The sequence below is a fragment of the Acinonyx jubatus genome, chromosome A3 (assembly GCF_027475565.1).
Source record: "Acinonyx jubatus isolate Ajub_Pintada_27869175 chromosome A3, VMU_Ajub_asm_v1.0, whole genome shotgun sequence".
NCBI classification, from domain to species: Eukaryota; Metazoa; Chordata; class Mammalia; order Carnivora; family Felidae; genus Acinonyx; species Acinonyx jubatus.
This window is the reverse complement of record NC_069388.1, coordinates 98,900,479-98,915,907: the sequence shown is the minus strand read 5'-3', so window position 1 is coordinate 98,915,907 and position 15,429 is coordinate 98,900,479. Positions and strand designations below refer to the sequence as shown.

At 45.6% G+C, this 15,429-nt stretch overlaps 1 protein-coding gene across 7 annotated transcripts in view; it reads left to right on the top strand.

Annotated features, from left to right (window-relative positions):
* REEP1 (receptor accessory protein 1) overlaps positions 1–15,429 on the top strand; it is a 112,319-nt gene that overhangs the window by 47,156 nt on the left and 49,734 nt on the right. For all 7 annotated transcript variants that reach the window (XM_053200870.1, XM_053200874.1, XM_053200873.1 and 4 more), the window contains exon 2: positions 5,945–6,017. In XM_053200870.1, the coding sequence (XP_053056845.1) occupies positions 5,945–6,017 (73 nt within the window). The remainder of the gene's footprint in view (positions 1–5,944; positions 6,018–15,429) is intronic.

Sequence of the window (15,429 nt, the reverse complement as noted above, 5' to 3'; positions counted from 1 at the left end):
GGGATACATGGGGTGTAATTCCATATATATAATGTTTAAGCAGTTATAATTTTTTTTTTTGCATGCCTTATGTAGTTAATAAAAACATAGTGAGACCAAATTCAGGATAGTGGTTATTTTGGGGAGGGAGGGAATGGAATGCATCAGGAAAGAATATATAGGAAACTTCAAATATATGCCATGTCTTAAAGTTTTTTCGTATTAAGAATTATGGTATACTTACTCAAATGCCAATAGGAACTCAAAAACCAAGGAGCATCCTTCTATTAGCATAGACAGCAAAGTGGTCTTGGGGATTAATCCTCATAGAGAGTAATAAAAATTGATTCATAAGCTTTTAGGAAAAAACCTTCTGAGTAAAACTATTAGAAATTATTTATTTTTTATTTTATTAAGAACAGAAAGCACAAAATGTAATCAATGTAAAATTTAATAGCAGGGTGCCTGGGTGGCTCAGTCGATTAAGCTGTGGACTTTGGCTCAGGTCATGATCACACAGTCAGTGAGTTTAAGCCCCACATTGGGCTCTCTGCTGACAGCTCAGAGCCTGGAACCTGCTTCGGATTCTGTGTGTGTCTCTCTCTCTCAAAAGCTGAATAAACATTAAAAAGATTAAAAAAAAAATTTAATAGCCTTTTGATGTCCAAAAGAAACAGTGTACCTTCATGATTTGGAAGACCTTTTGTGCAAATTCATTTTTTTGGATATGGGACACTGCTTTTAAAAATTATAAAATATCCACATATAAAAAGTGCATAGAATATATGTGTACATTTTCATATACATTTGTAATTACAAAGCAGAACTCTGCATAACTACTGTGCAGGTCTAGAAATTCAGCATTCCAGAAGCCTGTGTGTGGTATACTATTCCTTAAATTCAATTTGTTTTATCATAATATGAACAACCATATACTAGGCCTGTTATGTTTCTTATATTGAGAAATTAATTTTAGAAGAAAATGTCCTTAACATTGATTTTTAAATTTTCAACATAATTTGGGATTGGGAAATGTCAGTCCAACACTAGGATGTCTGAGAAGACTGTAGAAAATACTGTTTCGTGGTTTGCAGAAGTCTTGGCCAAGGTTAGCAACCGCCTGTCCCACAGCGTGTACTTGAGCTCCAGGCCAGCAATTGCTCCCCTGCAGGCTTCCGGAATGGTAGGCACTCCTCCTTGGTAACTGTAACTGGCATCATAGTTACGGTTTATGCATGTGAGCAATACCTCTGTTCTCCTGGCCAGAGCTCCAGGAAGTTGATAAGTAGCTTCAGAGTTGTGTTTTCCCTGACACTGACCGATGGGATAGGTATGTGGTCTTTGCCATTTTGGGTAGCCCCTTCCTATCTGAGCATCTGCTGTCTTGCCTGGGATGCTGGGCTTCCCCCGCTTACCCCCCAATCTTGGCACACACACACAAAAAAACAAACGACAAAACAAAAATCAAACTCGGGCAGATTGTCCTTGATGACTGAGTGAAGAATCCATGGCCAAGGACTGGGAAACAACACACCAGACCAGGGTTTCTCCACTTTGGCACTTTGGACTTTTTGAGCTGGATCATTATTTGTTGGGGGGAGGGGTGTCCTTTGCATTGGAAGATATTTCGCAGCATCCCTGGCCTCCACCTGCTAGATACCAGTAGCACTCTCTCAGTGTGACAACCAGAGGATTTCCAGACATTGTCCAGATGTCTGAGGAAACTAAATCACCTCTGGTGGGGAACCACTGCCTTGGAAGATGAGACTCATGGTCCCTTCTAGATACTACAGCTGTGGAAGTGGTGGGAGAGGCAGCCCTTGGATGAAGGCCCTTAACTTGGAGCAAGAGAAAGAATGCAAGGCAAGGCAAGATAGGAGAAATCAGTCAAGCAGATAAATAAATAGAGCCATTAAGTTAGGGGTAGGGGCTTCAGGGTAGCAGTAAATGACAGCGGCGAGAAGAGAGGGTAGGTGCAGGGCTCTGAGGCTGTGGGGTGTGGCGTGAGGTTCTGTTCAGTAACAACAGGAACGAAGGTGTTAGCCAGAACCTGGTCTCCTCTCCAGAGGGAGGCGCTGAAGCCCCCCCACCTTCCCTCTGCTGGGGCCAGCCTTGAATACCTGGAGCACTTTAAATCCTCCTAAGTATTTTACTGCTTTCCTCCTGACCTTGTGGGGAGAGTAACATGAAGCTATCAAGTGGGTTAAGCTCCTTGGAGCAAGATCGCAATTCTTTTATCTTTATTCACTCAACAGACATTTATCAAGCACCCACTTGGGCAGGGGCTGCACCAGGCAATAGGAACCCCACTAATCAGACCAGACCTGCATATTCTGGTTGGGGAGACAACTCAGCCAGGACAGGCAACCCGGGGAGAAGAAATAAGGCGGGCCCCATAGTCAGGCTTTCCAGGTCCACATCCCACCTCTGCTCCTGGCTGTTCTGTCTCCTTAGGTCTCAGTGTCCTTGTCTGTAAAATGGAGTAGTGAGAATTCTTGACCCAAATGGGTGTTGAGAGGATGAAGTGAGAGAATGTGTACAGCCTGTAGAGCAGTGCCTGGCATTAGTGAGCACTCAGCAATATTAATATCATTATTAACATTGATTTACTATATTTATTATTATTTATTATATTGATTTGTTATTGTTCTTATTATACTACAGCATAAAAGGCTGTAATAGAGTGCCAAGAACGTCTGAGAGGCAAGTGACCAAAGGTACACAGAAGTGGCTTTTTTGAGATGGGTCTTAAAGGATTAGTCGGACTTTATCAGGAAAAAAGAAGTTGGGGAGTTGTGGAAAGGTCACGCACTGAGATGCGGGCAGGAAGTCACAGATTGGGAGCAAGTGAGCATGGCTTATAGGGTAGAGCTGCTGGCTGTGACATCCGGAGGCTGAGGCTGGGAAGGAAGGTGGGGGGCGGGGGGAGTGTTGCACTGGAGAAGGGACTTGATCCGAATGGACATTAAGTGCCAAAACCCTTTGGCTTGGATCTGCCTCATTTGCTTATTTCTTTTCTCCAGAACAGATTTGGTAGAAGTTGCCATTTTTTAAATAATTTTTTTAAATTTATTTATTTTGGGGTGGGGGACAAGTGGGGGGACAGGCAGAGAGAGAGGGAGAGAGAATCCCAAGCACTGTCAGCACAGAGCCCAACGCAGGGCTCGAACTCACGAACCGTTGAGATCATGACCTCAGCTACAATTCAGAGTTGGATGCTTAACTGACTGAGCCACCCAGGCACCCCAGAACTTGCCGTTTTAATCTCATTCTTCTGTCCTGAGCAGTGAAGAGCTAGGTGTTTCCCACTACCTGCTGGCCTAATTGAAGCTTTAGATTCTGGAAAACAAATTTGTCTTGTGGTCCCTGTGCAGTCAAACATGGGGTGGGGTGGCACGCAGGGGAACACTGGCCACCATGTCACAGCAGGGGTCCAGCAGACGGAGCACAGCCTCTCTTGTCTGGGTGTCCTTGAGGCTTTCCGGTTTTGTGACCACTCAGATGGTGTCAGTGTCTCCACTCTACTTGCTGGGGTTCACAGAGGAAAAAATCAATAAGCTGGCCCTGGGTCATGATGTGTTTTCCACCTCTCTCATTTCTGAAGCTCACATGCTGCCTCAAGGCAGGGGCTGGAAGCCATCCTGGCAGACGTGGCTAATAACCAGGGCATCTGTGCCAAAGAAGCGGTGTGTTTATTTCTCCGGAACCTGTGGCACTGTGCCTGAGGCTTTGCTGAATCAGCCTGGTGCCGTCTGGCTTCCCCGCTGGATGCTGAGACCTCAGTCCCAAGGTCACAATTGTTCCCTGGATGGCTCTGGCTTTCACTTCCCCACTCTTGAAACTTCACACAGTGAATGGGTACTTATTGAGCACCTGCCAGGCCCCGGGTGGGCGGGGGGTGCATTATGAATGAGACAGATACCATCCTGGGCTTTGGAAAACGTATAGTCTTTTAGGAGAGACAGACATCGAAGAAACCATTATGGGTGGTTTGGATAAGGGGAAAGGCCTCACAAGAAACTGAGACTCCCTGACATCTGAGGATGCTTGGGAGGAGTGGTTGGGGAGACCTCCCTCACCAAGCTGGCTCATTATTCAGCCCAGGGGACTCCCACAAGAGATATCCCCCTTGGCCTGCCCAGTGCCTTTGAAACTGTTGCCTTCTTTCTCTTTCTTAAAATTCCTTTCCTGCCTCCCCCAGTCCTTCATTCTCCCCTTCCTTTCAGACTACTCTGTTGTCCCCTTTGCTGGCTTCTCTTGCTCCCCACACATAATTCTGGCCTTCCCAAAGGATGGCCTGGCTCTCCAAAGCAGTAGGCAGTGATGGTCAGAAGCCAGGCTTGGAGGAGGCCAACCTGGCTGGGTTCTAGCCCCTGATTTACTTCTTATGGTCCCACAACCTTAGAGAAGCAAGTGACTGCCTACTCCATGTGTTGGTATCCTGTCTGTAGAAGACGTTTTGTTTTTTGTTTTTTGTTTTTTAATCAAGGCAAGTCTGAAGCCTGAGGTAATGCGTATAAAGCACTTAGTGCAAGGCCTGTATGAGTCAAGGTTACAAAGCCCTTTCTCTTTCAGCATCAGAAATGGACTCAGTTCCACTCACTTTCCGTTTTTCCCCGGAAACCTGATGAATGTGAAATGTGAAGGTGTTACCTGGCCACAGAGCTTTTAGTAAAACTGACCCCTGCTTGGTACATTGAATCTGGACTGGAATTTCTCTGTATGGCCTCTAAATACCTGATGAGGAAGCCATGGCTTTGGGCTTCCTGAGTGTGGTGTCTCCTTGCAGGGACCCTAGAGGCTCTCTATCTGTGGGGTTGTTAGAGGAGATGTTGGCTCATGTGGGGCCTGGGACCACCAGAGTGCCTCTGTTCCCAATCAGCTTACACCTGAATTGACACTTGGAGGTGTCTCAATATCCATTGAGAGCCATTGAGGTGCTGAGAACACATTGTGGAATAAAACAGATTCATTCTGTGGTCTGCAGGCACTTAGAGTTCGGGAGATGTTGTCCATCAAAGTGAGCATTTTGATGTTGTGTACCTCATGTAGTAGGAGATTTGACCTAGTCGGTAAAGTTGGGGATATCTTCCATGAGGAAGTCATGATAGAGCCAGGATCTGATAGATGAACAGGCATTAACAAGCAAAGAAGGGAAAGGGAAGATTCCAGAAAGCGAGAACAGCACAGGCAGAGGCTTTGAGAGGGGATGCTGCAAGGTGGTGGAGCTATGCCATGCAGGTCCTTAGGGGCAGGGGTGGGAGGGTGAGAGTCAAATTATTCAATGACCCCCTGCAGCCCTGGGCAGGGATCAGTGGGAGCTGATACCCAAGCGGTTGTGCTGGTCTCACTTTTCCTTCCTCTTATTAAGAGCAGTGAGAAGCAGGTTAATGCAGGGTGGGGATGTGTGTATTGGGAAAGAGGGGTTGGCTTGATTGGATTTACGATTTGAAAAGCTGATTCTGGCTGCAGGATGTGGGAATCAAGCATGAGGGGAGTGAAATTTGAAGGAACTTTAAGTGAAAAGTTTATTTTAGAGGAGGAAGCCCAAGGTATGGGTGGGCTTTATAGAGCAGCAGTGGGGATTAGCAGGAGAGGAGAGTTTGACCTTTAATTTCAGGGGTCATGGCTGCTCAACTTGGCTTCCCACACCCACTCTCACCCCCAGTTTTGGCTTCCATGACCCTGGATCACTCTTTCATGTTGCCAAATCACAGACTGAAGGAAGGTGGATGTGCCACTGAAATAGAAGACAGAGGTTCCAAGCACATCCCAGCTAGGGGAGGAAGCCTTTAGGGCATTCATAAAACTAGATCAAGCCTCTCAGCAGCATTTTCTGGAGCATGGAGAAGTGTTTTTGGCATTGTAGACAGACCTTTTCCATCAAATAGGATGAATGAAAATGACATTTCTCTTTTCTCTCTCTCTCTCTCTCTCTCTCTCTCTCTCTATGTCTTCCCTCCAGGCTTATATTTGGCACCCTTTACCCTGCGTATTATTCCTACAAGGCTGTGAAATCAAAGGACATTAAAGAATATGTAAGTAGCTCTTATTGGTGGGGGCCTGATGGTTGTGGGGAAACTGGATGTGAAGTGTTGAGAGAAGCAGGATGCCCTATGCCCTCCTTGGTGCAGGCGCTGAGAAGGGAATCCAGAATACTTAGAGGTTGGAGGACCATATTATTGCTGGGTGGCACCATCACAGCTCTAGATGTGCGGGGTACCTCTAGGCAGGAGAATCATCAGACCGCCCCTGCTCGACAAAGACCTACATGGGTGGGTGATGAGGAAAGGGTACCCCATCCCATGGTAGCACAGAAACCCAGGTCAAAGTACAAAGCATGTGGATTTGGGCATCAGGAGTCTGAAGTCAAGTTCTGGCTCTGTCATTTGATTGATGCAATGCTGGACAGGAAACCTAACTTCCAAGAGCCTTGGACCCTAATCTGAGGGGTGGATATCAACAATCCCGGCCCCTAGCGTTGCGAGGGACAAAGGGTCTTTGTTCTCCCTCTTTTACTCAGCTGTCATTTTGGAAGTTTGGCACAGGTAAAGAAATAAAGCCTATTTGAAAGTCACTTTCTTTCTCAGATTTTCCAGGGTGCCTTTATGATGAAATCAGCCACCTCCAGATCAACTGCTACCAGAACTTCCCCCCCCACCCCTGCCTCGTTCCCTCAGTTTCCCAGAACTGCTGGCTTGGGCTTGCATCTGCTATGAAGCAGGGGGTCTAGATAGGGGTGTGTTCTCTGGAGGCTAGGTCCCTGGTATATTCGAGGGAATCTCGGAGTGTGAACTATAAATAGGTGTCAGGTTGCAAGCACAGAACCTCATGATTCGAGATTGGCTTGGCACAGGGGTAAAATACAAGGCAGCCTTTCCAAGGTGTCTCTCTCTTCCTTTCAGCCTGGGGTACGGGAAAGCTGAGCCTGGTAAGGAGGCGTAATCAGGGCCACCGTGGTGCGGGGTCTGATCCTCTACTTTGCAGGGGCAGAAACTCAATTCTGTCAACTCATCTGGGGGAAGCTCAGACGCGGGTAAATTGTTTTGCTCTGACCAAACTCACAGGAGCCTGGTTTATGACTAAAATGGCAATTCATTAATTTGGAGTGAAAAATATCACTGACGAGCTGAGCAGCTGTTTGCGTTGGCTGGCGAGCACGAGCTTTTCCCAGGAGGGAAAACCTGAGAGTTAAGATTAGAAAGTTTCTTGGTAAAAATGGCATCGAGACAGAGGAGCCGCGTGGTATTAGGAGAGACCCGTCTGCTTTCCCTGCACTCGTTCACACGCACTCACACTCTCACTCCCTCTCACTTGCTCTCACATGTGCTCTCACTCACACTCACACACACTTACATGCTCCCCAACATGTTCCCGCGTTCTCATGTGCTCTCACATACGCTCATGTGCTCTCGCACATGTTCTCTCACTCTCACACACCCACACACACCCCTCATACCCCACACTCTCACATGCACTCTCACACACATTCACACTCACCATTACACTCACCTCTTTTCCTCCTTTTGACCACTAAGCCCATTTATCCAAGAAAGAAACCTGGAATTGCTTCCAACTTCTGCCTCCCCCTCACCACCCAGCCCTGTACACACACCTGGTTCGAGACGGCATCCCTCGTCCCTGCCCCCCTAATGATCCTTCAACTAGGCCTCTCCTCCTGTGCTGCCACTCTCTTAAATGCACTTCTCTTCGTGTTTTCCCTGGCATGTTACAGTAGCCCACTGTATTAGTTTTTTATTGCCACTGTAACAAATTACCGGAATGCAGGGCCCTAGAACAACACAAAGGTATTGTCTCCCACTGCTAGAAGTCAGAAGTGTCATGGGTCTCACTGTGTTCAAATCAAGCAGGGCTACCTTCCTTCTGGAGACTTTTTTTTTTTTTTAACATTTTTATTTTTATTTTTGAGACAGGGAGAGACAGAGCATGAACAGGGGAGGGTCAGAGAGAGGGACACACAGAATCCGAAACAGGCTTCGGGCTCTGAGCTGTCAGCACAGAGCCCGACGCGGGGCTCGAACTCACGCACCACGAGATCATGACCTGAGCCGAAGTCGGCTGCTTAACCAACTGAGCCACCCAGGCGCCGCAGGAGACTTTAGGGGAGAGTCCATTTCCTCGTCTGTCCCAGTTCCTAGAGGCCAGCCGTGTCCCTTGGCTCGTGCCCCTTCCTCCATCTTCAGAGCCAACGAGTAGCATCTCTGACCGTTCTTCCATAGTCACATCTCACTGAGATGACAGCCAAGCTCACGTCACAGGAAGGCTCTGGTGAGGAATCTGCTGCCAATGTCACCACCAGGGACACTGGCTGCCAGCTATCTGTGCCTTGGGAACATTCCCTGAAGATTCAAAAATCCTAAATGCAAGTGTTTGATTTTTTTTTCCTAAGCCTATATAACAGGCCTTGCCTCCCACAAACATCCTCGTACTGGGAGACTTTCCCCAAATTAGAAGGCATTGGATGTTGGTAGAAAAAAACAAATATACATCTCCATGTCAGTTACCACTTTGGCTGATCAACACCCACATTCACTCCTTTGCCCATATTTTGGCTTTAAAAAAAACTTCCCAACAAGAATGCTATATAATTTATGTCCTTGGCAAATCCAGATTTTTTTTTTTTTTTTTTTTTTTTTTTTTACCTGAGTCCAGCACCAGATCCAGTATTTCTGGCAAAGACTTCTCCTCAGACTCTGACCTTAATGTGCAGAACTCTAAAAATTAAATTAGCAAGTGAACCATCATTGACATACCCCATATACTATATGAGGGAGAGAAAGAGAATGCATAAGAATAAAACTAGTTAAAATATTTAAGTCTATACATAACACAGAAAGGAAGAAAATATGGATAGAAGCTATCATCCTTAGTCATGCAAGTAGTCATGAGTTCATAGGTGATATTATGTATTCTGCTAAAAGATAATTTTTTTAAAGGCAAACTCATGACTCTTGTACAAAAATAAAGTTGACACACGTTGAAAGTTTTACTTAACTTATTAATTAATAAGGAAACCAGTAAGGTGTTAAAAAAATAAAAACAATTCAAAGGAGATGCCAAAGAACAGACGTTATATAAGCAGGCAGGAATGATTAAATGAATTTGTTAATAGATATTCAGCTGACTTTGGGGGAGTGTGGGGAGATCAGTTGTACCTCTATGGACAAAATCATTTGCGCTGTAGTCAGTTTTCTATAACTTACAATATTTTAAATTAAAAAACAATTTTTATGTTTATTTATTTTTGAGAGAGAGACAGGGCATGAGCGGGGAAGGGGCAGAGAGAGGGAGACACAGAATCTGAAGCAGGTTCCAGGCTCTGAGCTGTCAGCACAGAGCCCAACACAGGGCTCAAACCCACAAACTGTGAGATCATGACCTGAGCTGAAGTCAGACACTTAACCGACTGAGGCACCCAGGCGCCCCTACAACATTTTAAAATAGCTCAAAGATACTGAAAAACAAGACATGTAGAATCAACATAATTCAGAAGGGGGCTCTGGACAGCATCTAGCATTCTACAGGGTACCCATTCCAAAATCTTTCACCATTTTTCCTATTACTTCCTTTTTCTACCATTTAATCCATGTTCCCTTTGTCTTCAGTTAGAGCATTAGTGAGTGGGGTTCCTTATCCAGGGTGTGGCCTAAATTTTCATTCTTAGGGAATCTGAGGCCTTAGTAATCTTGCCTCTGTAAGGCCGTGGTAATGATCCACTGACTTTTACCTCTGAACAAGGCTGTGCTCGCTTATATGAATGATCACACTCAGATTCCCCCCCAAGGTTCCTTAACTTCCACGCACCCTCCTTCCTGCCATGTTGTTTAGCGGCAACTCTGGTTCCCCTTGATGATCAGGATCAGTCACCCATGAAAGCCCATGAGTCGCTTTACTGTCTATTTCCTAGGGCCATCGCGGTCCTGAAATGGCCAGGTAACAGTATAGTTTCTGCTTTCACTTTATTGGAAGCATTTGGTATCCCCAATGAAAGCATTCATCCCTCAGGTACCGTTAAGTATTAAAAAACAGAACTCAGGGGCGCCTGGGTGGCTCAGTCGGTTGAGCGTCCGACTTCAGCTCAGGTCATGATCTCGCAGTCTGTGAGTTCGAGCCCCGCATCGGGCTCTGTGCTGAGGCTCAGAGCCTGTGCTCAGAGCCTGGAGCCTGTTTCAGATTCTGTGTCTCCCTCGCTCTCTGACCCTCCCCCGTTCATGCTCTGTCTCTCTCTGTCTCAAAAATAAATAAACATTAAAAAAAATTAAAAAAAAAAAAGCAGAACTCAGAGGTTTGAGGGCAAAGAGAAAAATGTTGTGAATCCATTAGACCAGTGATTCTCAAACTTCAGTGTGCATATGGAACAAACAGAGGGTTTTACTAAAATGCCGACGCTGATCCATTAGGTCTGGGGTGTGTCCTGAGATTCTGCATCTCTAATAAGTTCCTAGGTGATTCCAGTGGTCCTGGTCCATGAGCCACAAATTGAGTTGCAAGGAGCTGGCAAAAGGCCCAATCATAAGAAACACCACTCTCATTTCCTTGGTCCCTGAACCTTTAGATTCTGGCTCAGCTGGGGAAGCCTGTGTTGGTTACCGGTTCATGGAAGAAACTGCATCTTCCTGGGCAGTGCATCAACCACACAGAATGCTCACTGTTCCTACCTAGTTCTCTTCCTGAACTCTCCCAAAGCTGTTGCAACACAATTTAAGGCCAGCTGCCTCAGGGCAATGGAGGCAGAGGGGTGGGGGGTCGGGGGGGCATGGTAAGACTTCAAAAAGCATCACCCTATTAACAGTCTTGGATTTCTTTTGCTATAAAAGAAGGCTCTTGGTTAGAAAGAGTGTGGGGTGGCACGCATCAAAATGAAAAGGACACTGAGTCCACAGCTTACTCTGTGGCTGCCAGAAACATGGGGGGGAAAGCAAGTCCACATGCAGAATAAATGAATGTTCCAGAAAAGACTCTCCTACTTTTTCTGTGAGGGAAGATGTCTGGTACGATGAGCCTGCTCCCAGGAGTCTGGCTGAGGCCATGAGATAGGGTACCATCATAGAGGTTTTTGCTGCTGCTGGCAGCTTGGTCTCTGAGCAGTGGTTGTGGTCAGGTCGGCCTTGGTGAGAGGGATTCCACATTGCTAAGCCCATCTGCTACCTCTGTCACTTCCCCATGGCCACTGGTTTATGAGCACATTGAACATGCCCTATCACCCTGAAGAAAGTGTCTTGCTGACATCCACAGGGCTTGTCATCTATCCTCTTGATTACCAAAAGCATCCTCTGCCATGGGGACCTTTTGGTGAGCATAAGCAAGAACCACAAATATCTAAATTCTGTGGGCCGATTCACATCATTCCTAAACCACTTCGACACCAGTCGCTCAGTCTTGTTCCTTCCAGGTACCTTACTATTTAGTTGATCCTTATCTGGTGTTTTAAAATGTACCTGGGATTTGTTGGGGCACCTGGATGGCTCAGTCGGATAAGCATCCGACTTCGGCTCAGGTCATGATCTTGAGGTCTGTGAGTTCGAGCCCCATGTCAGGCTCTGCTAACAGCCTGCTAACAGCTAACAGCGAATTCTGTGACTCCTTCTCTCTCTGCCCCTCCCCTGCTCATGCTCTGTCTCTCTCTGTCTCAAAAATAAATAAAGATTTTTTTTAAAAATTAAAAAAATAATAAAAAAATAAAACGTACCTGGGATTTGTTTTCATCGAGTTAGGTGAGGCATGCAGACACAGAAATGACTGTCATGAAGGAAGAAGTTCTTACCATTTCCCAGATATAGGAGGCCCAGCGTGCCATGGAGGGCCACATGGGGGAACACCAGGGTCTGTCAGGAGTCAGAGGGAGCCACACTCTTTATTGTGGTGTCTTTGGGAAAGCCAAGGCTAAGCAGTGTAAGCAGGTTTAAGATTGGCTAGTTTGAGTAATTTCAGTGGGTTCTGGAGTGATTAGGGCTGGGGAATATTGGCTCAATCTGTGAGAGCTCTGTGAAAGAGGGAGTTTGGAGTATGGGGTCTGGACTGGTCAGTTTGCATATGAAAGATGTGCTCCAGGGCAAGTCCTTTGCTATCTCCAAGTCTTGGCTAGTCCTGGGAGGGGCGGTCTTTCCCCAGCCAGTCAAACTTCAGATGCCAGAGGATCAGAAATACAGAAAATAAGAAAATACAGTTAATATACCTGGTGGCAGTGTAAAGGCATCACCTCAGGACATTTCTCCTTCCAGGCTAAGTGCACTGTTCAAAGTTCTGCCTGCAGGGGACTGTCACTTTTGCTACTCTCTCCAGGTCACCCCTGACTGTACAGCTGTCTGCTGTGAGCTCATGCTAACAGATGGTGCAGAGTGATCTGTAAACCAGGCTCATATTTTTTCTTTCTCAGTCACAGGCATAGGTAATTCTCTGTGGGGCTGAAGCAAGGCTCGGATATGAAAGAGCGTGTGAAAGGCTCAAGAAATATTAGTGTGGCTGGCTGGTGTAGGGGAAGGTCCAAAGATGAGGTGAGGCAAAAGTGGTGACTAAGCCTACTACCTCCCCAGCCCATGGGGGAGGCCTTTTGAAGGCTGCCAGGAGTCCCAAGAGGTAGGGTCCGATGAGCTGTGCGATCTCAGCCTGCATTTGTGGTTCATGAAAAGTGTCTAGGCTCTGCTTCCTACCCTCTTGCTATGGTCTAGAGTCTCAGCTACCCACCTATCTCCTCACTCCTGAATCCTGCCCCTGACCAGTTGAGAGGGACTTCCCAGTCATGCTGTCAACGATCTATTCCTGAGTTGCTCCTGGACATTCCTTCTCAAATCAGCCTAGCTTCCTCTCTCTATTCTGGTGCTGTCTATTCTGGATGCTGGCCCACTCAGGCTTCCCCTCATCTTATAGTAAGTATTACATAGAATCCCTCAAACTTGGCAAGTTCTATTTCAAACCTTGGGGAAAAACAGCCATTACTTGGTTTCTCCATGGCATGATGGGGAAAACCATTTCCTGGTAATTTATTTATGGTTTCCATCTCTGAGTCACATATTCCATTTACCCTGTTAGTCTCACTCAGCAAATCATTCTCAGACCCTTCTTTCTGCATGACAATATTTAAAGTGAAGGAGTGCATGATGGAAACTTCTTTAGGTTAACACTTCAAGCCTCCTCTTTGCCATGGCTCCCTCGTCTTTGTCCATAGTTTCAACCTCCCTTCTGAGATTTGGTCTTATCCTTTTATCAGGAGCCTGTTAGGCATTCTTCTTGAATGTCCTCTCAGACTCTCCTCAACATTATGCGGCTCAACTTCCTCCCTAAATTGCCTTTTTCTTTACTTTCTTGCTGGTGTGAGTGCTCCATATCACACTATGCCTTAGCTTCAGTAAGCCCCTTTCCCCCTATGTATACCCAGCCATCCATTCAACAGGCACTCATGGGGAACATCTATTGCCTTGCAAGCTGTCTAATTTTGTCTCTTCTCCTCAAAAAGCCACCTAAACCAGTATTTACCAAAGTATATTCTTTCTCAACATATAAAAACCATCCTTTCTTGGGGCATCTGGGTGGCTTAGTCAGTTAAGCATCTGACTTTGGCTCAGGTCATGATCTCACAGTTCTTGAGTTCGAGCCCCACATTGGGTGAGCTTGAATCCTGCTTCCAGTGAGCACAAGCCCTGCTTCAGGTGAGCCCCACTTCTCTCTGTATCCCTCCTCTCTCTCTGCCCCTAATGGGATTCTCTCTCTCCCTCTTCCTCTGCCCCTCAATCACTTGTACCCTCTCTCTCTCTCTCGAAACAAACAAACCAACAAAACCCATCGTTTCTTTCCCATTCACAAAGCCAACATTCTAATCAAGTCATTCAAAACATATCCCTGTAGTATCTACTATGTGCCAATAATGGTTTTAAGTACTAGAGATATACTGATGTACAAGAATAACTTGTCTCCACTCTTAGGGAGCTTACAATCTAGTAATAAAATCATAGAAATAAATAGGTACTTTCAAAGCAGACTGGTAAGTGTATGACAGGGAGCATGTATGACAGCGTAGGAGGAAGAAAGGAGGGGGTACTTACCCAAACTTTGGACGCTTCCTTGAGAAAATGATATTTAGGCTGAGATCTGAGGGCTGAAATCTGTAGGCAAAAGAAAGTGCACTGTTCAGAGAACTGAAAGAGGTTCATTATAATTGGAGTGAAAATTTCAAGAAAGTATTGGGGTGGAAGGGAGCTTTTTATGGAAATAATGAGGGTTTCATTTATGCAAGGACTTGTAAACCAATTTAAGGAATTTGGGCTTTATCTTGACAACAGTATGGCACTGTTGAAGACTTTAAAGTAGGAAGGAGAATCTCAAATTTGGATTTAAGAAGATCATTCTCACTGGAATATGGAGGATAGATTAGTAGATTTGATTAAAGGTCAGATTAGGTCAGGGGTTTAGAGACCAAGAAAAAGGCTGTAGTTCTATTCTAGATAGGAGATATTAGTCGTCTGAAATAAGCAAACGGCAAAGGGGATGGAGAGAAGATAGATTCAACAGAAATAAGAGACAGGAAGTGACAGAACTTGATGATTGATTGGCTGTATTAGGTGAGGAATGCAGAGTTTTCCCAGGGAGATTGTCTTATCTAGAGTTAGAAGAGAATGTTTAGGACAAAGCCTTGTGGATGAACTGGTGAACCTGAGAAGTAGCCAGAAAGTCAAGAGGGAAACCAGGACAGTTGTGGTGTTGGGGGAGCTTTTCAGGAAATGATAGCTTTGTATGCATCTGAAAGTCAAGCAAATTTAGTAAACACACTGAAAAAGGGTCAGCTATACTCCCTTGAAGTATGTTACAAAGTGGGAACCCCAGTGAGAGCAGTATTAATTTAATGAATGTAGTGCACTAAGTAAGTGGAGGATGAGGAAGTAGACACTGCAAGTATAGATGACTCACTAGAGAAGTTTATAGCTAAGGGTTGTTTCAAGGAAAGGGATTTTTTATTGTTGTTATCATTGTCCTTTTTTTAAAAGTTTATTTATTTTGAGAGAAAAAGAGAAATGGGGGCTGGGCAGAGAGAGATGGGGAGAGACAATCCCAAGCAGGCTCTGTGCTGCCAGGGCAGAGCCTGATCCAGGGCTTGAACTCACAAGGGGTGAGATCATGACTTGGGCTGAAATAAAGAGTTGGATGCTTAATCAACTGAGCCACCCAGGTGCCCCTCATTGACCTTTGTTTTTAATTGAAGATATTAAAGCATGGTTTGAGTGCTAAGAAGAAAAAGACAATAGAGGGGGAAATCAGGCTCCTGGTTGTGTATCTGGATACCATTGTTGGGAATTCCTGGATCCTGGGCCCTAGCATGCCTTGAAATGTACAGTTGGAAAGACCTTCTTTGCCCCCTACTGACAGTCCTGTTCTGCTGCAGGTACTCTTGATAACATGTAGTCTCTGAGACAGTAGTTACTTTTGATGGATTAAACC